The 27,409-nt window shown below is 34.6% G+C and overlaps 1 protein-coding gene across 1 annotated transcript; it reads right to left on the bottom strand.

Annotated features, from left to right (window-relative positions):
• Positions 1-3,309: 3,309 nt before the first annotated feature.
• Positions 3,310-26,986, bottom strand: LOC120337164 (uncharacterized). The gene is made up of 16 exons (XM_078116687.1): positions 26,962-26,986; positions 18,145-18,420; positions 16,346-16,603; positions 15,261-15,533; positions 14,388-14,642; positions 13,682-13,963; positions 12,757-13,014; positions 12,266-12,415; positions 11,777-12,031; positions 11,040-11,279; positions 8,596-10,058; positions 8,095-8,230; positions 6,436-7,239; positions 5,943-6,158; positions 4,642-5,451; positions 3,310-4,293 (listed from the first exon to the last, which is right to left on the bottom strand). Exons 1-16 carry the CDS (start codon positions 26,984-26,986, stop codon positions 4,202-4,204), a joined length of 5,793 nt encoding a protein of 1,930 aa, XP_077972813.1. The 3' UTR covers positions 3,310-4,201.
• Between the last annotated feature and the right edge of the window lie 423 nt (positions 26,987-27,409).

Below are 27,409 nucleotides of genomic sequence, written 5' to 3'. Positions count from 1 at the left end.
ACGAGCCGTTATAACGAAATTCGCGATTGATTTTACCTCTCTCTTGTTTACAATTTTAACATCCCGCCGGCCATGTATGGTCGAATAAAATGTTCACATATTCGAAACATGACTTGGCCAAGGAGGGAAGGGCTCACTAAAGAGCTAATAGAAAGTACATACGCGAGGGTATGATATTAATATCGAGGATATTTGTGAGCATATCACAGGACGGAAATATTTTGCACCCGGCTGTTTGTTGGCAGAACAACTATACGCTAAAGTTAATTGATCGAATACAGGGAAGTATTTATTTATCATCTCACTTGCGAACATCGAGGTTTTGGCGGAATTGTACGATCATGTTGTCTTCCTTAAATAATAACTTTTTCAATAAATGTTCATTTTACTTTTGCGTCTCTATTATATGTCTGGTTTTCATTTATTTTAAATTCGAAATTGTCCGAAATACTCCAACAGGTGTATAGGTACAATTATAATAGTACTTACCAAAGTACCTACCAGGGAAGTTTAGTACACACGATGTGTAAAGGGCGTCGTAACTCCCGTTTATTAATTATAATTTTTTTTTACATTCTGCTTAAAAAACAACGGCAGTCATCTCACGTAACTCTCGCGACCAAATATTTTTTGTTTTGTATGGCATCGTCTTGGCGACGAATTTATTGCCGACTGAATTTTCATTGTGTTTTAGGTTAGTTATTTTCTGTTTGTTGGTTTCTAAACTTTACAAACTTGGGTAGCAATTACTATTAATGTGAGATTTGTGCATATGAACGATTGAATATCGCGACTGGATGTCCGATATCTGAGAATGCGTAATTCTCTTTCAACATTAATTTTCAGGATATCAGCGTTCATGTGGTCGAATAAAAATTATTTATCAAATGGATTGGTATTTCGAGACACTCTCAAAATTATTTGGGATCCATTATCATATCATTCATTTATTTTTTATATTCATGTTTTTCTCAAGAATCACCCTTGTTATATTTAGTGTACCTTCGCAAAAGAAAACTCTTTGATGTCATTGTTCCTATTAGTGTAATTGAAATATATGGAAACCTCGCAAGTGGCGTTGTGATGCGAATATTTGATACTAGGTCAGCAGCATTACAAAGAGTGCTATTTATGAATGCTGAAAGTACATGACATTACTAAACCTTTTGCCAATATATGATGTTTTCTGCCCGATTTAAACTAACTCGCACGCAAACCAAGGCAAGTGGACATTTAAAAATTACTTGTCTTTGGGTAAGCTCTGAAATAATATAATATAAATGTAAATGAGAAATTAGGTCACGCTAGCTCACGAAACAAGGATGTTCAAGGAGGATTTTCAAAGTGATCTTGTGTAATATTTCGGAGAAAAAAGTTTGAAAGGAAAGTAGGTCAACCTATCTCCTAAAACAGGGGAGTATCCTGCATAATATTTCGGAGGGAACGTAAGTTAACCTATCTTTCAAAACAGCGGGTGCCGACTTTCAAAGTGGTTCAAAATCACAAATGAATAATTATCAGATTAGGTTTAGAGATGAATCGAAAAGTTGAATTTCCAGCGCACCTAACCCTAATTAGTTGATTGCTATTTATATTTGGGGGGGGGGGGGGTTTGCACCGGATTTGTACAAACGATCCACCCTGTAACTAATATGGTTTCCAGCCGGCCTCGTGTCTGTTAGATGGAAGGAGTAACTAATGTGAAAGTCTTTGCTGTTTACGCGAGTAAGCAACTGACACCGTGATACATTGCATGAAAGTTTTGTCCGCGGCAGGTGTTAGCAGATGTCATTTCGTTGCCGATGAATTTGCTTGTTTTAATTAAACATGAATTCCCTTAAAGGGAACTCGGTTAACGAAAAGGCTTCTCTTTAATTCATAATATTAACCGGAGGAGCCCTTTTTCGAGTATCTATGCCGTTTTAAATGGGTTATATGAAAGGCTAGGGCACCTAACTTGTTAAAATCGGCAAAAGCACTTTCGCACTTTTTTTTTGGACTGCGAAGCACTTTCGCACTCATAATTTGCTTAGAGTTAACACTGCTGTGGATTACATTTTGATGTTTTTGACTCCGGAGTTAATAAAAGTGTGCCAAACTAAAAAATTTGTAAACTCTTTGCTCATCGTGATTAAAGTATTAGTTTTAGAATCATGACAATATTGTTCTTTTCATTTGAATTATTTCTTATATTGCATTTTCTTGTTGAACTACAGTATCAGTGTTGTGAATTGCTTTATTTTTTCAATAAAGTTTGTCTTGTTGCAATAAAATTGCCAATCTGTATTTCAAGACGATTTTCGGCAGGATTCCCACACTTTTCAGTATCGTTACCTCTAAATCGAATTACCAAATGATCGATTACCCGTTATGGTACAGCAGTCATATTGTTAGTACATACTTTATCTTTGACCAAAAATGGCGATAATACTAACTCAATACATCTCCCGATCAAGATTTTATCTTGCAACCTGTATCGCGAGGTATCTTTTTTACGTCCTTAAGGACTTCGTTACTAGATGACTAGACTGATTGATGCGAGCATTGCATGTCCAGCCTTTCCACAGACCAGTCAAAAGGGGAACTACAAAAGAAATTGTTAAAACAGTTAACGTCTAGAAATGACATCGGCAAACTACAGCCCGCTGGCCAAATCCGGCCTGTTGTGTAATTTAATATGGCCCGCTTAATGCTGCCACAACCAAACTGAAAACAAATTTTGAGCTCAAAAATAGCTCGAGTTTTGGCACGAGCAAGACTTATTGTCCACTTTTGCTTTAGTAACACTTTATATTAATAAAACTCTTTTTACATCACCCTTACATGGCGCGCCAGTTTTGGATGAGCAAAATGTTTGGCACTTGGTGCGAAAACCTTGCTCACCTCTGGTCTACAATCCAATCTAGATTACCTCCCAAATTACCCTTTTTGATGTTAATCAACTACAATTGGGAAAAACTGGTCCAGAATAATATCAGTTTCACTGCTTATTACATAATTCCAAGCACAGGTTCGCTGAAGCCCAAAGTATTCCCAACAAATAATGCAGGCACATGGCGAAAGCATTCACTTGAAGATAGTCCTGAAGTATGCGTACCAGGTTAGGGTAAGGCCATAATTTTCGGCACAAATAGTCACTTGGCTAGTCCCCGAATTCATAATAGAACTAAAATAAGGAAAATGGAATAAAATTATGACCTAACCTGGTACACATACTACGTTCCGGTGTCCGCCATCTTGTTACGCATACTTCAGGACTACCAAGTTAAAAATGTAGTTTTGTGCTTAATACATTCTTGAAGTGATAGCCTACCTTTGACTTTGGGGGTTTGTATGAACTTGACTTATTCATTTTAATAATCATTTATTATCAACTAAGGCTCACTTTGTATGATCAAAATATAATTGATATATACATAAAATTAAGTGAAATTAAAAGCATGCACTACATAAATAATCAAAATAATATTAGTCGGAAATCTTCAAAACTAATCAGGCTCACAAGTCACACGTATTAATAAGAAATAATAATACTTGATATAAAATTAAAATAATGCAATTACATGGTTAATCAAACAGATGTAGTTACAAATTATTGACTAATTGGGTCTAAAATTAAAAATAATATTGATAGTTGAACTTTGGACAGCTTGCCAAAATGCTTCATTTATGGCCTCATGGGGAAACATAATTCCATATGAAAGGTGATTGCCCTCAGGGATAGGAGAAACTTTGATACTCTTGTTGTATGTGTACCAAGATGGCGGGTATCGGAACGCAGTATGTGTGAAGGTTAGGGTTAGTCCATAATTTTAGGTACAAATACTATTTGAGTCAATTTGCTAGTCTCCAAACTTGTAATAGAACTAAAAGGAGGAAAATTGAAATAAAATTATGGCCCAACCCTCGCCTGGTACACATAATACGTTCTGGTGTCCACCATCTTGGTTCACATACTTTTGAAGCGCCAACACTTTCGCGTCACTGGTGTAAATATCTCATGTTTATATGAATATAAATACAAGAAAACATTACAGAACATTCTAAGTGAGTGAAATATGAAACTTTAGTTGGTAAGAAATATGGATAAGTTATTTGAATATTGTCACAAATGTCTTTCTCGCTGAAGCCATGAAATTTCGAAAGCTCTATTCATAGAAGTGGCACAATAGCTACATAATTAATCATGGGTCTAATTGCTTCAATGACCGTGCAATACAGTGTTTTTGTTTATAACTTCTATGCCTTGACCATGGATGACATTCACAGCTGCGCTTGATGGTTCTGTTGAAGCTGAAATAATACAAAATTATATAAATGTCTGTGTTTTGCTGTTTTGAAGTCTCCAGCCAAGCAGCTAAAATTTTTAGGGCAAAACATAGTTTGATATCATTTTTATTGTCAAGACGACACACACAGTTTAAGAAAATATGTTTTCATATAACCGAGGGTAAATTATATTTCAAAATCTCACTATTCATACCTGGCAATTCACACAAAGCATGTATGTACCTATCGGCTGGTGATGTATTGAATTTTAGATTAAGGATATGCCAGAACTTTAGTCATTTGCTACCACATGGTATTTTAGACAAATAGATTTAAATAAATTTCAATAATGTGGCATACTTGAATACTTACTGATTGCATTTTTATCTAGAGGGTATGACACTTGAGTTTTCTTTTCAACTGGCCGGGGCGAGTCATCCAATAGTCGACTGAACAGAAGAGTGATTCTGTCTTTACCAGTGACTTTTTCCATTTGAAAATCTTGCATGTGTGACCATTCCTCGACAAAATCACGATTGAGAGTTGTTTGCCATTCTCCAATTAGCCTTTCTGGTTCAACACTGAGACATTTGAGGAAAAAACCAGCGGTTTCTTCCAATTTTAGCTTGAAAGTTGGGATAATTAATGAAGATGGTATAAAGTTAGCCTCCATTAACGTTGTTTTACATTTCTGCATGATAGATTCATAATCCAAACATGTGACACACACAAAATTGTCATTCTTGTCAAAATACACCAAGTTGTGCATCCGGAAAGAAATCTGCTTGGGAATCAGACTGTATGGCAATTGAATAATTATTGTTAATGCATAAGGAGAAAAATGATCACACCTAAACTCGACTGCACTATTTTCAGTCAAAACACTGGAGCATACTTTATCCCACTTATTGTCCTCAAAGCACATAACATCGACAGATATAGGTTTTTCTAAGATGATATGGGGTAACGCAAGTTTGCAGATAACAGGCTCATTGAATATTTTTTGTGATGAACGAAAGTCCATTATAGGTGTAATGCAGAAGTATTCATCAGGGAGGGTTGGTACACACTCAGTACAACTTGATATTTCGATTTTGGTTCCATTCTTGACAGCGCCCTCAGGAAAAATAAGAGTGCAATTTCCAGCTCGAACAATGTCTCCTCCTTTTCCAATTGTTTTACCTGGGAAAAATAAATGTAATAACTCTAATATTATGTAAATTGACTGATTTGTGGGGGGGAGGGGGTTAACCATCACCAAAAAAGCCATATATATATATGGCTCACAAGGTAGCTTAAATTTGATAAAGATGGCCTCCCAGTTGGCGTATAAGCGTTACCAGCATGCTTGCCATTGCAGGTTTTATATCCCATTTGGGATAATTATTTTAAAGTTTGGAGTTTCATTTCCAGTGGGAGATAATCATGCAAGAGAGGTTTGCTAAACTTTTTGCCAGTATTGTGTGTTTCACACAAACCTGTGGTACAAACCTTTCGACATGAAATGTTAACCAGATGAGAGGCCATTGTTCGCCATGTTATTGAGCCATCTTACAGACTTTGCTCTTCTACAAAATAGTTCAAATATATTTAAATGAGAAAACATTAAATATGTTTACTCAATATAACATTGGGTTAGTTTTGTGAAAATCAACAACAAAACTGCAACCTACTTGTTTGGATGTCATTTTTGGAAATAAGCTTGTGGCAATGACCATCAGACATATCAAATATGGAGACAGAATATTTGTCTCCCGGATCTATGCCATTTATGATCGCTGAACTTCCAGTCGATGTTGTTGCAATTTCATGGCCGCTTGACAGGGATCTTGCGACAACTTTCATATTTCTTGGAGATTCATTTATCAACTGCACCCAGATTGACGATTCTGAAATAAAGAGATTTCAGATATAGAGGATGAATTTTTTTTTATGTCTAGAATTTTTAAAATTTAAATGAATATCAAAAGCATATACTTTTTCAACTTTGGAATCGTAAACTAAGATTCATTTTTTGGGGGAAACGCGATCTAATAAAATGAATAGATGTATAACATATACATATGCTACATATAGCAGAATGGGGCTACTAAACTGGCAAACTGAAAAAAAAACTGTAACCTCACCCTAACCTGGTACACATACTACCGGAGTATCAAGAATTACCTGGAATATTTTCCACTATTTCAGATTTTTTTCCATGTGCGAAATACTGTTGCTCTGACCATTCATCGAATGTTATATGGCTAATCACTGTAGTAGCGTTAACTATCGAGCATGTTATAGTATTGCTTTTCTGTTCTTGGCCTGCGACTACGGTCTCGTGGCATTTGATGGTTTTTGAAATATTAATGCTTTCTGGGTCAAGGCTAAATTTCCAGTCGAATATGACGCTGTCAGACTTCTTTACAACAATATCGACTGTTTCACCCAATTTCATGGTGAATCTTTGATGAGACACAGGTGATCTTGTTATGGTTTCCACACCATCATCCATGGAGACTTCACTAATTATTTGGGAATCCCCTACTGGGTAAATTTGGCAAGTCAAGTGAAAAATGATATTTCTCATAATTTTGCAGGAAAGAAAAGCAATTGCGTAGGTTTCCCCGGCATCAAGATCACAATGCACAAATTGTTGTTTTGATATTTGAACAGTCCCAATGTTTTTCCATTCATCCTTCTTTGATTGGACAATTATAGCTGTTACTGGTTTGTTCAAGGAAGTGCAAAACACAGGAATAGTGCATGAAACTTTTTCCGATTCAAAGGAAAGTGATTTTGGAGTGGTGAATTCTTTGCTTAGTTTAATGTAGCCTTGGAAAGAATGGCTGTCTTCATTTTTTATAAATTTTGTTGGTGATCCAACATTGACCGGAAATTGAAATATGCCTTCTTGGGCATGAAGAGAGCTGTAATCACTTTTTGATGCTTTGGAAGAAGTATTTTCAGTAATTTCTTCAATGGATTCTATAAACAAGAATTAATGAAGTTTAAAATGCTATACTTGGGCACTATATAAAAGTATAGTTTGATACCAACAAGACCACATGATCACTACTACCAAAAATACCAGTGGTACTGCAAAATACAAACTGAAGAGAAGAAAGGATAAATAAATGCGCTTTATGTGATAAATATCTAACAAAACCATATTTACATGCTTCTGAATTGTAAAATGAAATGCACTCGACGTATGTTTTACACACTCATCTAGAGAGTTTTTTAATTGCAATCATTTGAGTACGTTTCGTACTATCCAAGTTTCTTTTACGCTTTCAAGATTCATTGGAATAACTGTTGAAAATAATTTAATAGGGATAAAACATGTTTAATTTAAGCAGTTTATCTAATTGATAAAATTACCCTAATCAACCTACACCTTTTTGGTCAAATTTGCACAAAATTTACATATTCTTCATGTTTACATGTTTACTTTATTGCTATCTACATGTTTACTTTATTGCAATAAGGAAAGAGCAAAAATGTCTTATTGAACAAGAAAATCCACAAATTCAAAGCACATGCATGTGAAATGACCAACTGCTTAGTTGTTCCTATACCGACTTCGACTGGTTTGTCATACTACAATGCCCTGTTATTGAGTTTTCTCACCAGAGTAAATATTCAAATTTTGAAGAATTACTAATATATGAGTTATTAAAAACGTGCAAAAATATTTCAAGCTATTGTATTTCATGCTTTTCAGTCAGTCAATAAATAAATGATTAAAGATGTGGGGCAGTGTTCAAAAATAAATTGAGTAAGATAGTTTCAAAATGTTTCCAAACACTGAGGTGAGTTTCAAAATAAATATTGTATTACTTGTGTTTGACATGTCTACAGAATATAGTGATGACATTGACACACTTCGTAAGTTTTTCTTGTGTGGGTGTGATTTGGATGAATGGCGTTTCAGAGACAAAATACTTGAAGAATTTTCGCTTTTCACCAGAATTAGCTGAAAAAAATTGAATGATTCGGTTGACTTTTTTCAGATTGGAAAGATTGTCATTTTTATTTGTTTAAGCCATCATGTCCACTTCTTAATATTAATATGCAAATTTTTTCAAAAAGCTAATAGATAATTAACATTCAATTTTCTAGTACAGATAACAGTGCTCCACTTGTATTAATTTCTGTCCTCAAATCCACTTTGTGGGTGAGTTCTTAGAAATGAATATAACAAAAATATATATTTTGGTGTCCTAAAGTGGAAAAAAAAATCTCAAATAAAACAACAAATTTGTGATTTTCAATAATATGCCATCTGGAATCCAACAATTAAACTCCAATAAATACCATTAAAAAACATTTAACACTTACATCGCCGTTTGGGTTCTCCTTTTTTGCATTGAATATCGACAATATTTTTGTTTCATCATTACAGGAATACTTCACTCTCACAGTGAAGCAGAATTTCTTTGGTAGCAGTCTCAAATATTCAGCTGCTTTTTCCACTTCATCAGCTGTGCTTTTGTCTGTAATTTCAATTTTCTTTTCGAACATTTGTAGAAGTTTATCATCATTAAGTTCATTGCAGATTGACAACCAGTCCAAAGTTATTTGTGGTTTGATGTAAATTTGCTTTAAGATTTTTTCCATATTGCTTCTGATGAATTTTTTTATAACCTCGCGTTTATAGAAAACTTCTGTTTCAATAATTACTATTTCAGCTGGTTCAAATATTTTTTTTGCAGTTTTCATTGTTTCTTCTCTTAAAAATCCAGCAATCATTATCCATATTATTGCAAATGAGCCAAACTTCAAGCAGTTTTTTTTCAGTCTTTTTTCAAAATCATTCAATTTGCAAACCAATCCAAAGTGCATGGCAATAATAATAAAATCTTGCAGCTTGTCACAGTTTATTGAAAATTGGCTTTTTCTTTTTTTTACTTCCTCTGGATTAATATTAGCGTCTTCATTTATTTTTGGTACTTCATTAATTTTTTGCCACAAGTGATTGATTTTGACTTTCTTTTGAACCAATGGATATCTGTTTAAGTTCTCAAGGAAAAGTTGGACAACTGTGGAAGAGAATGAGGTGGGATCTACCTCGATTTTATCATTTTTCATCATGTACAAAATACTTTCACAGAATCCTGGGTTTACACAAAAAAATTGAAAAGATTCGGGAAGATCAGCAATATCATTTTTCTCTCCCAAAATGTTTTTCTTCATATTTATGATTCCAGTATCATCAAAGCCATAAATCTTTACAGACAGTGTGGGGTTCAAAAACTGTTTCACCGAATCACATGATGTAGAGAAGAATACTTGAGACTTGGGGAATACTTGTCGATTGGTGACTAGAAAGTTATAAAAAATTTGATTTGGTAGTCCTTCAGTTTCATAGAGAGGATTCTGAGGATTGAATTCAGGTGTTAAGTTGAAATTATCAACAATGAATACAACTTGATTGGAGTTGTTTTTTATCCATTGAAACACTAATGCCATTTCCTCTTCAGACAGATCAGTCATGTACTTCTGCAGTATTGATTTCACATTGAATTTTGTTTCGAGTGTTTTGACTTCATTGTAATTCAAAAAAATTGCCAGTTTTGTATTGGGTACATGTTGCATGAAATAGCTGCAGCATGTAGTTTTGCCTGTAAAATTCTCTCCATTAATCATTACTGTATCTCCCTCTTTAATTTGAGTTGCCTGTAATGCAAGATCCTCCATGACATCACCGCTAGGAATCTTAATCAGTTTTGGATTAACGAATCTACTTCTATTTAGAAAGTTTTCAGCAACTTGTTTAAATTTTTTTTGCAAGAAGATGACAACTGAAAAATAAATTTTTGAATATATTATATTTAATCTTATAAAGTTTGTGTTGATAATTTTATTGCAATGATTCAAGCAACAACACAAAATTACTATACTGTTCCAAAGACATTTCAACAGTGAAGATGCACTGATATTGGGAGAAATATTTATAATATATGCACAATTGTTATCAAAAAGTAAACAATAAATGTATATATCTTTACAGTCAAACTTATACATATATACATGCAACTACATAAAACTTATTGTTATCAACAAAATCTATCAGAGTCCTGACAATATTGACTTTTATTTTGTATTCAATGCCCAAACAAAGTTTGTCGGTATAAAAAACAAAAACATTGACAAAGCTGTATCATTTTTTTCATACCAGTTGTACAGGCATTACTATGAGTAAGCTTGTAAGCACCCACTTGGAATTTTAGTTTCACTTTTTACAGTATGTCAGAACCAACTATTGATATTTGGAGAAATGGAGTTGTGAATAAACACTGTACACTTCACAGTTTGGACCAGGGGTCGGCAACCTTTTGTTGCTCGCGGGCCAAAATTAAGGTTGCAAGTCATTGGTGGGCCGCACATATTTTTAGAAAGTTGAAAAACCGAACGGATGGTGCTTTTCATAATAAAAATCAAGCAGTGATACATCTCTCGAATAGAATATAGATTCATTTCCTCATTGCATCTCATACTTTTTTTTTTGAATATTTTCAACGCCATTGAACCCTTTGCACTTAGCATCCACTTGTCTGCGTTTTGTTGCCATTTGCTTAATTATAATTAAATTATATGCTCATTAAACGAGTAATTGCAAATTATATAATTGTTAGGTTATAATATAATTTAGTCTAAAGAATATATTCGTCAAAACGGATGTTTTGTTACTATAATTCAGTGGAGCGTCGCGGGCCAGATTATAGTGCTCCGTAAGGGCCGTAGGTTGCTGACCCCTGGTTTACAACAATCAAACAGTTTACCTTGTCTGAACTTCAACACCTTTGATAACTCGCTTTCCCCAGCATCATTGTGAGACTGCACAGTTACTTCTAAATTGACCTGGTTTTCACATTGCAATGTAAACTCAGGAATTTTAGAAGCATAACTAATATTGTTGATTTTGAAAATATATCCGTCTGCACCTTCGCAGGTTTTGCATGATATCTTGACCTCTTGGGTTGAAAGTATATGTTGTTGAAGATCAGTTGGAACAGCAGGAACTGGAAAAAATTGATGAAAATGGAGTGAATAGGTTTTTAATATACTGTAATGTTGTTCCTGTCACTATATTACTTATTTCTATATCGGATGGTGACGCTACCAATAATGCTTTATTACAGGGGTCCTGAAACAGGGGTACTGGTACCCCCAGAGCTACATTTCTTTTTAAGGGGTACATTAGATTGAGTTGAAAGGACAATTAAAGGATAACCTATATTCTGCTCAATAAGTTGAAGATCTGAAGACCTTCTTGGGAAGTCACGATTTCATCCCCTTAGAAGCATTACCTATAACTACAGTAATTACCGAGTCTACTGTCATTTAACAAGACTTTATTGTCCAACCACAACATGAAAAGTAATATTGGGTGTACACGAACGATCAATAAAGTTTCTTAAATTTCTAATTTTTGGACCAATGTGAACACTATGATTTCAATAGTTTCCGATAATAATCTACACTAAGAAACATTTTAATCATTTATACTTCTGCTTACCTGTGACAAACTGTACAATGGGAGACTTTTCACCTTCACCACTATCATTAATTGCAGTGACGTAGACTTCATATTTTTTCCCAGGTTCCAAGTTTTCCAAAATAAATTCGTCTTGATTAACAGTTTCTTGTTGCCAGGTTCTATGTTCTATTCTCCAATGAAATCCATATTCCGATACATTGACTATCTTGTTCCACATGAACTTTTGTTCGTCATGACTGATGCTCATGGTTTCAACAACCAGCGATGGCGGAACTAGAGAATAGAAACAAGGTAATGGGCTAGGAGTGTCATACTAATACCAGGAGAGGGAAAAGCGGATAGGACAGCCTAATCATATGGCGTTTCTCCGACCCTTTTTGATTACAAGTCCTTGCCATATATGGAATAGGTTAGCCAGTTATTTGTTTCAGAGGCAACTCAATTTTGGAGGAAGAGTTTGCAACACTAAATTATATATTTATATTCAATAATTATGGAATATCTTACGTGTCCATATTGGATCGGACAATATTTCTTCGCTATTGAGTTCTTCATCTGTTTCATGAACTGAAGTCACTCCTACTTTATATTTTGTGCATTCATTTAGTTCACTCATTCTAATTATATTTCCAGATTTTATAATTTCTTCGACTGTGCCTTCATTTAAGTTGAATAATCAGAGTTTGTATTTTGTGGTCGAAGATGCTTCTGAACCTTCGAGTCTTACAATAAGTTCAGTGGTTGGATTTTTCTGGCTGTTCTCCATCAATACACTTTTCACTGGGCGAAGTGCTGCAATACAAAGATTGTAAATTTGGTATACAGGAAAAATGAAAACTATATTTCTTTATCAAGCATCTAATATTGTATATTACAGGCGAATTTAACATCTGAATACTATGTACAGATCTTATATTCCATTGTTGTTGATACAATCAAAATGTTGTATATCGTATCGTATCGTATCGCCCCACATCATTGCACAATTATTTACTGACCTGTTTCAAATAAAAAAAATTCCGATTTTTCTCCGAAACCACCAGAATTCAATGCTGTCACTGATACAAAATATTGACAATTGAGTTCTAAATCTCCGAAATATATACTATTAGCAGTTGTGGGATGTGTGACTAGAGCAATTCCCTTTTTCTTTAGTTGTACATTGTATGAAGTAGCTCCTGGAATCTCTTTCCATGTAATAATTTGTGAATTTGTTGAATCTTTATGGGCTTGAATATTGGATACTTTGCAAGGACCTGAATACAATGCAAAAATGCATGAAATAAATTTCCAAATTTTAATAGGATTATCACATATTTTTAATCCGTCAATATAAATATCATAAAGCCTCATTCTGATTAAGATCCTTTGAAATAAGCTATTTCAATTGACTTTAACTAATTCTATATCTGAACCATTGAACAAGGGCAAGGTCTGTACAATTTTAACAATGGTGCAATAAAATTTTGGCACTAGATTTGGTTAGGAATTGAATAACTAGTGCTAGATGCTGTAACAACAATAACGAACGAGTAGTGTTTAGCTCTCTAAGAAACATCAGTCGACATGATGTCCAACCATCGAGAAAATGCTTAACAATTGCAATGCTGATTCTGATTTTTGTCATGAAATCGGGTCATGGAAACCTTTCTTTCCATTGGGAAAGTTTCAATTTAGAACCCAAAATTTTTGAGGACTATAAAAATTTAATAAAATGAGCTGAAAACCTGATGAGCTTAGTAAGCTAAAGTATACACACACCTTTTTGTTACAGGCGACAAAAAAACGAAATTAGAACTCATTAGGATTGGTATCATTAGCATTTGGGAAGATAAAAAGATAGGTAGATGGAACATTTGTTGATCAAGCAGTCATATTTTATTGTAAAATTATCATGACCTAAATGAAAGTATAGTAACTTACGAGTCCATATTGAGTCAGATAGGGCGAGTGTGCTATTCCTGTTTTGACTGTCAGAGATAGATCTGACAGAAGCTCTGTACTCGCAACTTGGTTTGAGATCGTAGAACTCATAAAAACATTTGTTTTTTGTTTTTCTTGGAAGGAAATGACATGTTGCAACCTCTATCAAGTCAATCTCATATTCCATAGCGCCGTCGCATCCTTTCCAAGAAACTAGGATTCCAGATTCTCGATGTTGAGTAGTAATGTTGCTGGTTTTTATATCTTCTGGTGGTGAAAGAGCTAAAAGAGCAAATTCCAAATTAAGTCAATATGAAATACCTCATCATTACTTGATGAATCAAGCACAATGGTTCTAATGATGATGATGAGTAGTAAATGACTCTTTGAGCCGAAAGGGCAGTTCACCTATACGCTGGCTAGTTATAACTTCTTTCACAAAAAGGTGTATGTAAATGCCATTCTCATGGACTGTTAGGAAGCCATAGGATCGGACCATTTTTCTTTCCCCAGGTTAAATATGAAAACTTTATTCTATCATCAGTTTAATAACATTTTTAGAATATGTAGATGGACGAATTCATTTGTTTCAAAAAATACCATCAAAGAGGCTTGCTTAGAGTTGTAAAGTAATTGGAAAAATCAAAAAAACTTTAAATCAAACAAAACCAAATAATATCAACAGCAGACCTAACTTTTGTCATACCTGTCATAAAATTAACTGGCTTAGATATTTTTCCAGAACCTGCTACATTGACCCCCATGACTGTCACAGAAAACCTTTTGTTCAAGGTAAGATTTGTCAGAGTAATTTCTGGTATGTTACTGTCATGTTTGATTGACTTTCCATCTTTTTCTACGAAAATACAATATGACTCTGCTCCCTCCACATCATCCCAGTATATTCTTTCTGAATTCCCTGTAACAGCTTGACTCTTCAAGTTGGTGACAGAGCCAGGTCCTGTTGTGAGAGTAAATGTTTCTCTTTTTACTCAATTTACAATTTTGTTCAATACACAAAGCACAATTGCAGGTAACAGCTTTTTTTAACAACAATAATTATGAACCAGCTTACTGATGTTATATATACATTCCAGACTGGCAACCAACCAAGAAATTCATCATATAAACGTTTTTTTTCTCCTAGTGAGAACATGACAGCCTATACTAATCAAGTCCGTGCATCGGAAACAAATGGCTGGTAACTTATTTCCATATAACAGGGACTGGTAAACAAATGAGAGGTTATGGTATGCCAAAGTATCAACCAGTCCTATCACCTTCAATCTCCCCGGAATGAGATGGAAAATCCAACTAAACAACCTATCCTTCTGGGTTGGACTACTCTCGACCCGCAATAACAATATTTTTAATGTATAGATTTAAAGCTATATCTCTTCCAAAGTGTTGATTTAACATATTTGTAAAATGGGTAGTTAAATAGAAGATACGATATACATATATAGGATATACATATACAAGCAATTCTGGCAAGATTAGAGAATTTGTTATTATTCGTTTTCCACAAGATGCAAACTCATATGTTGAGTTATTAGCGTAAAAGTGACAAATAACTTACGTATCCAAACTGGTTCGGCATAAACTTTCTTGCTTTCAATTCCATTTGTTGCAACAGCTTGGACACAAACTGTATAACAATGGCCTTCATTCAGATTTGAGAAAAGCGTTTGACATGATTCCTCTTCTTTTGTTTGCGAATCACCAGAGTCTGATGTTGCAGTGATGACATATTTATCAATTTCTTGATCTGAACTGGTGTATTTGACTTCCAAGGAAACATTGTCCCGAGTATAAATCACATTTCTGTAAATATCCCTGGGACGTAATGGAACTGAAATGAATAAAATATTAATTTTAACCACAGACAATATGAGTTTTGTACAGTGGTATATTGCAAAGGAGCCCATTATTATAAGGATATGTCAATACAGACTGCTTTGCTTGTGACCGGCATGAAAGTGAGGGAGGAAGTTGTAAATGGAAATGGAGTTTGAAATCTGACTTTTGTGAAGAGTAGGTGACCAGACTTTCAAGTGAAATGATGAGTGTGGTATTAAAAAGTGAATTGCAAAGCCAAGCAGATCATGTGGTGCATTAGTATGAATTTCATGGTCTTGCCTGACTGCTAGTAATAGATTTTTGTCTATTTTCAGAAAATTACCATACTTCAGCATAACATGTAGCAAATTTATTTTTCATTTACAGCAGGGGTCGGCAACCTTTTCTCGCTCGCGGGCCAAAGTTAGGGGTTGCAAGTCATTGGCGTGCCGCACATATTTTTAGAAAGTTGAAAACCGAACAAATGATACTTTTTATAATAGAATATAGATTTATTTTCTCATTTCATTTGGATATTTTCGGCGGCATTGAACCCTTTGCACTGCGTTTTGTTGCCATTTCTCTAATTATAATTAAATTATAAGCTCATTAAACCAGTAATTGTGAATTTATACTTGTTGGATTATAATATAATTTAGTCTACACGTTTCTCACATAAATTCTGTTACATAAAGAAAAAGAATATAATCGTTAGATTTGGTCGGATTCGGCCCGCGGGCCGGGCCGTAGGTTGCCGACCCCTGATCTACAGTATTGTTGACTTCCTTGTCTATTTCCATAAAATATAACTGCCTTCATGATTACCTGTCGTAAACAAAATCGAATCTGAAAATTCGCTTGTTCCTGCTGAATTTACTGCGGCAACACAGACTTTGTAAGTTTGACCGCTATCTAGATTCAAAATTGTGAGCTCTGTGTCTGATGTTGGAATTGTTTCGTAATTGCCATCACATCTTTTCTTTTTAACTAAATATGAATCTGCTCCAAATACAGGATTCCAGCTAATGATTTGCGATGTAGGGGAAGTTTTGTCAGTTTTAACATTTTTCAACTTTCCTGGATCTTAAATAGAAAATTATGTGAAAGTTAAAATATTTCACTTCCCTTGATTAATTATATTTCAAATATCAGTAATCTCAATTAAGTTTTGCATAAGGTATTTTATGGCTGTTTGACCGCAACAAGTTTCCAGTAGGCCCTAGATCAAGGGTGAGCAAGGTTTTTGGACCAGGGGTAAAAAAGAATAATCATCTAGATTGGCAGCCCATGTGAATGTGATGTAGAAAAAGAAATTTTATGAACAAAATTTTATTCGTGTAAAAAACAATATGCTTCGTGCCAAAACTAAATTGCAATCTCAACAAATCATTATTCAGATTTCAATAACAACGACTATGTAGTGCTGGAAAAATTGGTTTAAAGCATAAATTCATGGCAGCATCAGGCGGGCCCTAGATGCATTCTGACACTTACATGAGGTGCTGCTTCGATATAAACCATTAAAACTGTAATTATTTTTTTATCCATTTCGCCTTGAATGTTTGTTTCCAATGTATGTATACGTATATTTACTTATACATTGTCAGAAAATTGATAAATAGGATAGTATTTTCACATTTATTACAAAAGAGAGGAAAGTCGATAAGACAGTACAGCACAATATCCAAATTCCAAGAATTTCCCTCCATTTGGCTCAATAAAACAAACACTTCATGTGTCTCACAAACGAGGGGCGTCTGGGACCACAACAGATGCTTCATATCGCGCCATGTTTGTCTTAATAATAATCTAAACTAATAATGGCCGTCACATGACCAAAATGGCCGTTTTTTGCTAAAAAGTCTCGAATGATACAGTAAAAAGTTTTTTCCTTCCGTGAATCGAATTATATTTTTCCAGGAATTCAATGATGACGTTACAAGATTGCGCTTTTTTGTACTATTATGCGCAACTTCATCATAATGTATTATTACCGATATTGAGGGACAACAATGTCCAGACGTTTCCCGAAGGAGGGGTATCTCATCATCTGTAAAATGGGTTTCTCTGCAACGGGACAATGTCACCCGATTTGTACAGTGTGCCGTACTGTAAGACGGATTAATCAAATGGGAACCACGACCTCTCATCCGGTTACCAATCCAGATCAGTTATGGGATTAGTTAGCCAGTTATTTGTTTTCGAAAGGATTAATGTGATGGTGGAGGAAGCAGTAACAGACCAGTAGTTATGTGAACCACCCTACGGCGGCAAAACCACGCATGGGATTCGAACCTTCGAATCCATGCAGAGTAATCAGAGGTGCAGTTGTGAACGTATTCCTAATGCTTTGCACGATGAGTCATATCGCCACAATTAAGAACTAGCTTCAACCAACTCCAACTAGTCAGCTAGTCATGATGTGAACTATCCTACGATTGCTTGGAGTCAAGCAAGCTTCTCAAACATAAAGCTTTGAACTTGTGAAACCATGAAGGATAATCAGCAAATAGTAAGGATATTTACAACATGTGTGGTGTGGCATATAATGTCACATGTGTTCTTTATGCGTAATTCATGTGCCAGTCTTGTTCTTAGCAAAACAAATCATAAATGTATCTTACATGTTTGTATTGGATCCTCAAGTTTGCATGGTTCACTTTTAACTCCCTCCTTGGATGCAACAACCCATACATCATAGGCATCACCAGGAGTGAGATTTTCAATCTTTGCAAATCCTTGGTCAGCCTTGACTTTTTTTATTCCTCCTGTTGTTAAGCTTCTGTAGAAAACATCATGTTCAATTCCTGGTAATTGTTGATAATTAAATTTCACTATGAATGAAGTGTCTGGTGATTTGCGTCCAGGCTGTACACAAAGATCAATTGGCTTCTCTATACCTGCAAATACGAAACATAAAAGAATTAAAAAGAGAGCTATTGAAATGAGTTAAACTTTATATCTTAATACATGATTATATAAGTAAAAGCTTAAAAAGAGCTAAATGAATATTGCACAATCTATCCCTTCATGCAGAATTGACTGATTGTACGAATCCTTTTTCTAAGTAAAGGTGCAAACCACCTATGGGGAGTCCTCGGGTTACAACGGTTGTGACTTACGCTGTTTCGAGGTTATGAAACACTCCACAAAAAGATAATACTGTACTGTAATATATAAGCCCTCAAACTGGATCATTGCGATCAAAAAAATCAGTGCTTTGGGTTCATTTGTTTTCGTCATTCACATTGTAAATGACGTAGACAGTTGCGAACTATTACGATTATGAACGAATAATCACTAAGCTTCAGTGGTACACAGTTTCAATGATACTGTACACTATTTTGGTTGTTCCGCATACACTAAAATTCGGGTTACACCGCTTTTCAAGAACGGAACAACCGCGTAAGTTGAGGACTCCCTGTAGTACTAAATACAGTACCGAGTTTTTTAAGCAAGACAATGCTAATTGCGAATGGACTTAATTGCGACTGATGGATGCGATTACAGAGGCGAAACGCCCCCCCCCCCTTTTTTTTAATCAAAGAAAGGCATGAAACATAATAAAACAGAGAATGATTAAAACAATACATTTTTTACTCAGTAAAATGAATAACTGCTTAGCACAGAATTTCCTAAACTGAGGTTCGGGGACTCCTGGGGGTCCGTGATGACTGCACAGTTCGCAAAGATATGGAAAGAACTTGGTCGATTTTTAATGATAACGTCATTATATCTCTTTAAGTTTAGCGTTGCGGCCGAATATCCATTGCTGTCAGAATTCAAAATTTTATTGCCTGTTGCAACGACCTACATGTATGAGACAGCTTGACTAATATAATGACAAAATACAGGTCGAGAATTGCCGTAGAGTCGGACCTACAAACTTGCTTGTCACAAATTGCTCTGAGAATTGATAAATTGTGGAGTGAAAAGCAACCTCATCCATCACATTAATGTTGTTTGTGTCGCAAATGAAACATTATCCTTCCTCATTGGTCAGGCACAGAAATTTATACAGCATAGGATGGGACTCCGTCAAAATTAAGATTCACAAACAAGGGGCCGCGGCCCAAAAAGTTTGGGAAACCCTGGTTTAGCAGATATAAATCGACAAAATCATCAATTCAACTGAATTAAAGCGGAATTTATGCAAGAAAGATTTTTTTCTCATCCAATTATTCAACACAGTATTTTTGGAGGACATATATAAAACACATATTCAAAATTATTATTTAAAAAAAATTTCACTATGCGAAAAGTTGGGACCCCCCCCCCCCTACCCACCCCCCCTTTTTATCGAGAAAATCGACGGAATCATCAATTTATATGAGTTAAAGCTCTCGAGAATGCCACTGTCATATTAGCAAAACTAGCTAGCAAAATACATGATGTTATGAAAACGTGTTTCTCACTGAATTCGTTTAAAGTCGGTTGAATAAAGTTGAATAGCAGTTTTCCTTAGAGATTAATGCGTTTTACCTCACCACTTCTGCAAGGACCCCTAACAATGCCGTAAGATCCATAGCAAAAATAAACAATATTTGGTGCCTACAATTACTAGAAAGGCTCTCTTAGATGAAGGTGCGGCCGTGGCTTCGCCCAGATACTTGTTTCTGGCCCGCCTGTAATAAAGGCTGCACACCCCTGAATTAAGCAACACGGTATCTTTGAAGGATATATATGAAACTCGAATTAAAATTTCAAAAAATTCCACCGTGCAGAAAGTAGGGAATTTTCCCCCAATTTATCGAAAAAAATCGTCATTTAACAGAGTTAAAGCTTAATTTATGCAAGAAATAATTCATGGCACATGGCGAGCTTTACCTAGGCTTAAATACAGTACAGGCACATCTCAATAAAATTGTGTTCAAACTCATGTAGAAACACTGATTCTTGGTTTATAACAGGTAAGTAAGTATAAGTTAATTTTCATATTTGCCCTCTCTGAAAGGAAATTTGATGTCACCATGAACTTTATGGTGAAGATAGGTGCAACCATTCAGTGGTCAAGAAAACAGTCAGTACTCCCAAATTATGTGTACCAGGTTAGGGTTAGACCCTAATTTGATTTTGATTTTCATTATTTTGGATATATTACGAGTTCAGGGACTGTCTGTGTTGTCTAAGCCAATTCTCCTGACCATAGGTTTCAGTCCCTTTACACCACTTAATGTAAAATAGGCAAACAAAAATAGGTATTGTTACCTACATATTGGTACACATACATGTGGAGTGCCAAACAGTCTACGATGGGAAAGCGACCAAAAAATCCTTTAGAAATTAATATCTGAACCTTTCAACTAAATCAATGGCACAATGGTAAGCATTTTATCAATTTAGCACAAAGCACATCATTGGTTAAGGCTTGGGTCAATTTAACATAAGAATCCAAATTTGAATCATTGCTACAAATTCAATTCAGGACTGAAAAATAAATGTAGAATGCCTTATACATACATTTAGCCATGGGCGTTAGCTCATCCAGCTTTATTTGGTTCACATCTAATTCCAAAAACTGAAACAAAAATAACAATAATCGGGCCATGTTCACAAGACGACGTGAGCAACCCCACCTGACGTCGTCATTCAAAAATTATGTTACAATGATGTCACGATGATGTTACAATGTAATGTATAAAGACCATCTAAACTATATTCACTGCCATCTGAGACTTGCAGACGATCACACGAAATCGAGCAAGCTATTTCTCATAACGATCCTGATATGAGATAGATCGCTGGCATTGGTGAGTTCGTTATCGGCAGCACAGATGCCATTTCGGGCGATTGTAACTATACTTTGACAGACTCTATGACATGATTGTGACGTCGTAGTGACATAATTTTTGGACAGCATAGCCAGGTGGGGGTTAGAAATACCACATGCAAAAAATGGTTGTGCAACGCCGAATACAAGAACTCACGCCGTTTAGTCAACATGCGCCCAATAATCTGAAAATTGTCCATATCAGGGGCTTTAATCATAAATGCAGTACATGTTATGAAAACAAATATTTAGGGTTAACAGATTTTGTTCAGAGATAACAATTATATAGAGCAGTGGTTCCCAAACTTTTTAGAGTTGGGACCCACTATTTATTACTACAGCTTATGGCGACCCACTTAACTTTAATTTAATTTTGTTTTTCCATGACATAACACAGAACACAGCAATGCCTGATCATTGCAAAACTACCGTGTTTCCTGGAAATGAAGACCTGGCCTGAAAATAAGATTATAATTTGAATTTTCAAAATGATTCTAATTAAACCCTACCCTTAAAATAAATTTGAAATGTGTGGGAGAAAAAAGGTTCATTGGCCTGAGGTAAGTTGAAGATCACACTACTTTTCAAGATTGTGTGATATCACAATTATGATATTTGTCACTTGATTTTTGTATAGGAAATACAACTAAAAACAATGGATGTCGGTTTTTATATAATGTTTAGTAAAAAATCTTGTGATTTTCTATAATGTAATTTTATTTTTGATAAATGAACACAAAAGATCTCTTCCAAAAAAAAACATAGTGTTATTCTTCAAAAGAAAATAAATCCAAATCCTGTCTAAACTTTGAGGAAACATGGTAAGAAGTGCAGTACAGTGTACAAAACTGCTATGCGTAAAAAAGCCACATGGTTATTCTTTGTGTAGCAAATTTTTGTTCCTTTGAAAAGATCGTAAAAAGGAAACTTTCACAGATTAGAATTTAAATTCAATTTGATTTTTGATTTTTTTTTTGAAGTTTTACGTATTCGAGTCCCCACCGATCCTTATGACCAGTATATTTAACCAAAGCTCCCTACATCTTTTCACGACCTACTAAGATTCCTTTTGCGACCCGCCAGTGGGTCGAGACCCATAGCTTGGGAACCGCTGATATAGAGAAAAAAAATCAAGAATTTGAGATATGATGAAAAATTGTTATATACGAGAGCTAAAATCACATACCTTTACTGACTAGAGTGTTCTGCCATTTAAAAATGTATAGAACCGTTTGTGATCAGACTGTGATAATCACCATTGATTGATGAATTCCTCAATATTAAAAGTACAAAAGTGTTAAATACTTTAACATTAGATATTTAAAGGAGAAGAAATACAAATTAGGATCAAATTACAAACAATTCAAATCAAACTATAAATATTGCATGTAAGTATTCATTCTTAATCTTAGATTTGAACTCTTAATTAAGCTCTGAGAGTGCATGATAATATTACTTCTTATGTTCTAAAGATTTTGAAATATCCAAAAAAAAAATTTGCATTTTGTAGTTGTACCCTCTAGTTTTATCATTATTCCACTGTGAGGTGGATGAGGGTATGTAATTGAGATGATAAAATATCACATGTGATGCTGGCATATTTGATACAGATTTAGAACTTCATGCGGGTGAAATATTTAAAGAATGCATAGGTTTTCCAAACTACGGTAATCATTTATATCTATCAACCTTGCATTTGTTGAATTTTATTCCGCATGGCTATTCCCTTATAACTTGACTCAAATTTTTTCAATCACCAATCACCATCTTCTGTTATAATATGAATAAATATAGAATTTAGTATGTCAGTGGTTATTTGTAGCTATTCTATGAGTAATCTTTCTACTTCGAGCAAATTTTGCTTTTTTTCAAGCTACTGAATATAAGGGAAAGCTACATTTTTACATAACAAAAATATGTAAATACCTTTAACAAAAATATGATAGATTTGTATTTTATATAATTAACATTTGAATGTAAATAAATGAATTATTAGTAATGCATGAGCGGTACTTTGTAATAATGTGGCCAAGTATGAATTGTCAATTGAGGCAATCAGGTGGACAAAAACCAATTTCACTCATGACTCTTTACATGAAATAAACTGAATTTTGGAATGCTCTGGAGTTAGCATTAAATTTCTCAAACATTTAACAATGTTTCTTCTTGGAAATGTTGTTTATTGAAAGGTAATCTTGAGAGAATATTTTCAAATATCCCAGTTGTTCTCGATCTACATTTGAATTGGTGCAGAAGAAAAAGGAAATGGGATACCATGAAAACATCTTTGAGTCTAAACCCCATTCAATTTCTGTTAAAAAGCTAAACAATATTGCAACCAATTAGTACCTATTATCTGCAAGGTAGTATTATTTTTGTGTACTCCTGTAGTGTGTGTACCAGGTTAGGGTTAGACCATAATCTTATTCCGATTTTTCTTATTTCAGTTTTATTATGAGTTCGGGGACTGTCTGTGTTAGCCAATTGAATATACCCCCTGCCCATATGTTTCAGTCCCTTTACACAACTTGATTTAAAGTAGGCAAAAAAGTTAGTTACCTCCATATTGGTACACACACTTCTGGAGCGCACTTTTTCTTATTATTGAACATGGAACATATAAGGGTTATCTTGTAGTGACATTTCAATTTTTAATAGTGTGCCCTCGAAACGAGTTTTTATTTTAGTTAATCTGGTAGGTGTGAGCAATTCCAATCTTCTTGCGTCGCTAAACCTATACCAGTACGTGAGTGCCACTGTCATATTAGCAAAACTAGCTAGCTAAAACCTGTTGCATAATTCACCATCCAGCCATCCAGAAAACGTGTTTCTCCCTGAATTCGAACAGCAGTTTTCTTGAGAAATTTATAAGTTTTAACTCATCCTTTCTGCAAGGATTCCTACCAATGCTGTACACCCCTGCCCTAAATTATTTGCTTTAAAATTTAGACCCCTCAACATCATCCAAAGTTTCAGAGCTGAATAAAGTATTGATTGCACTTATAATAACATATCCTCTGTTATGCAATAATACCATCCATTGGGTTAGATTTTTATCTTTTTTTTTATCTTTCCTATTATTTTCAATGTTCTTCTGACGCTACTTTGTCTGAAACTATATTTTTCCTAAAATAAAATAGAAGGATTTGTGATAAAAGTTTCAAAAATCATATCATTTGGTTTGGTTTGTTTTGGTTTCTTTCACATCGCTTCAAATTAGTTATTAGAGTAATCATTCCGAGTCATATTAAAATGAAAATTATCCTCTAATACATCTTTTTACGCAAGCCTATTCCTGCCTTCCTCATGGAACGAGGCGTAATATAGTGCTGATATGATGTGTGCAAAAATAAATCACCCACAGACAACTTATACACAAACAAATTAATTATTAAATGATATATCTTATGGGTAAACATTCAGTAACAGGCGCCGCCATATCAAGACACCAATATCTATTTAAACAACGCTTGAAGTGTTTTAGCTAATACTTTTACAGTTGAATACGTTTCGATCAAGCTTGAGAACTAGTTGTTGAGAATGGCCCATGATGAAAGTTGTTTTTTCGTAATCACCAATCAGTTTAATGATCGTGGTTCTCAGGCCAAGTATGGGCCAGACATTTTTGATAGTCGTGAATAGGCATTTGCCGGGGAACATTTCAAACAATTGCAACATGGCTATGCTAGTTATATTCATTAATTCGATGATTGATATAGAAACGCCATTTCCCTACCTGTGTATAAATCTTTTGGTGTTAGTTTGGTTGAGATCTCAAGCTGTTGTGATTTACCTCATACCAAAGAAGCAGCACAATTGGTGAAACTTAACGTAATTATATACAAAGTATATGCATGATTTTATTTTGAACTACTTGATAAAAAATCCCTTCGAAATATATTTTAAATTTTAGTATGTGTTTGAAAAAAATGTCTGACCGAGATATTGGGTTCAAGATCAAGAGCAAATATTACTTCTAAACTATATATAAACTACGCTTCAAACTCAGTTAAATTGACGGTTTAGTCGATATTTCCTATACATCGAGGGGGAACTCCCTCTTTTCCGCACGGTAATTTTTTTTAATTTTGATATGTTGTTTTTATCCGTCTATCAAAGATATAGGGTTGATAAATTTGATGAGAAAATATTATTTCTTTCATGCGCAAATTCTGTCTTAAATCAGTTTAATTTACTATTTCGTTGATTTCTTGCATAAATCACGCCTTAACTCTTCAAATGCATGATTTCGTTGATTTTTTCGATAAATTGGGAGGAAATTACCTACTTTCTCCAAAGTGAAATTTGAGGTTTAAATCTAAAATTGTGGTTTAAATCTATCTATTAATAGTAACAGTGCTGATGAATTTGATGAGGAAAATTTATTTCTTGCATAAATTACGCCTCAACTCAGTTAAATTAACGATTTTGTCGATAGTTTCGATAAATTGGGATAAAATTTATATCTGCTAAACATTTATTCATTTTACCGAGTGTCTTATTTTAATCATTCTCTGTTTTATTATATTTCACGTCTTTCCTTGTTTTTGAAAAATGGGGAATCGCCTCATTAATGGAATCCATATAAGTAGGTATTCGTGACAATTGTTCACTTAATTTCCAATCAATTCCACTGGCACATGGCGGGTTCGATTTTGGAAAAAATGGGTAACTGTCTACTGGAACTGTCTGCTAACTTTACCCGGGTTCGGAAGTCATTATGAAATCAGTTTCTCGCTCAATCAAGTATGGGCGAAGCTCGTCACGTTTAAGCGATTGCGAGACCTGCCACACATAAATAGGTTTGACGTCCTTCATGAGTAGTTGATGGTTAACGGTTACGATTAATTTTGACCGTTAATTGTCTATGTAATTGCCTTACTACAATTTCTTCGAATGATTAGATCATCACAAATTTATTTCTCTGTGGCTTTCAATTCGAAAGAAGATCGCTAACTCAATTAGTAAGCACCAAAAAAATAATTGAAGTAAACATATTATTCACAATTTCATTGCAAAAGCGTATATTCACTGTCTTTCAACAAGGGCGCATTATATCATAGGAATATTAGCATATCGACATTTTCTGGACGTAGTAATGAATGCTTTTCATTTACAATATTTTCTGTCGTACAAAATACTCACACTGGTGGTACACTAGTATAACGTAGGCCTACACACATATTTTTTGCGCCAATTTGAATTCGAGAGTTGGCGGGAGTGCTCCTTTGGCGCGGGCTTTGTACATAATTTCAAAAAGCCCCGCAGAAATGTATTAAGCTCATTAAAACAAATAAATATTTCTACAATGATCAAGCATACACAACCGCATTTCATTCATTATATAATGTATTGAAAAAGACAAAAGTACTGAACTGCACAGACTGCACTCAAATGATATGTATAAAATTATTTTTTTGATTTTCAGTAGTATTTTCACCTATTCCAAATCTAGTATAGTTTCGACAATGCAATGGATTCGTATTGTGACAGTATGTCTCGAGACAAATTTTACGTCTATTAGAACAATTCAGCCAACCGAGCAATGTGACCGAAGACCAAAGCTAGTTCTAAATTTGATCCGGTTTATTCGCTTTTTGACGAAAGCGTTGTCCGAATTCATGTGTTCTGTTTGATGTAACTGTCCACGTACTTGCCATTGGGGACTAACCTTTTTGATCTCTTCCACCGAACATTTAATTTCCATACTGCCAATACGCGAGACGATATTAATAATAAAAAAAAAAACATCGAAAAAATATTTGCTCTTCCTTTATATAGTTAATTGTCTACATAGTAAGATATTATCTTTAATAAAATGTATGTACACGCGCGATAGTTTAGCCACGTGCATTTCATAGATCAAGCAATCGTCGTGTAATAGTTCAGCAGGCTCTGTCACAATACGATAGCATATATAGTTTCAATTTATTCTACGCGGCAATCCACATTTAACTCGTTTGTCAATTATAGGCATTACTGACAGATGGGCATAACCAGTTTTGGGGTACAAGAGGTCCCCGTTCTTGGAATGTCGTTATAATCAGTGAATCCAATCTTCTTCTTAGCTAAATTGGCTGTATCCACAGAATGGCTATATCTGAAGAGTGACCATATCT

The sequence above is a fragment of the Styela clava genome, chromosome 10, assembly GCF_964204865.1.
Source record: "Styela clava chromosome 10, kaStyClav1.hap1.2, whole genome shotgun sequence".
Taxonomy (NCBI): domain Eukaryota; kingdom Metazoa; phylum Chordata; class Ascidiacea; order Stolidobranchia; family Styelidae; genus Styela; species Styela clava.
This window is presented reverse-complemented; position numbering and strand designations above follow the sequence as displayed.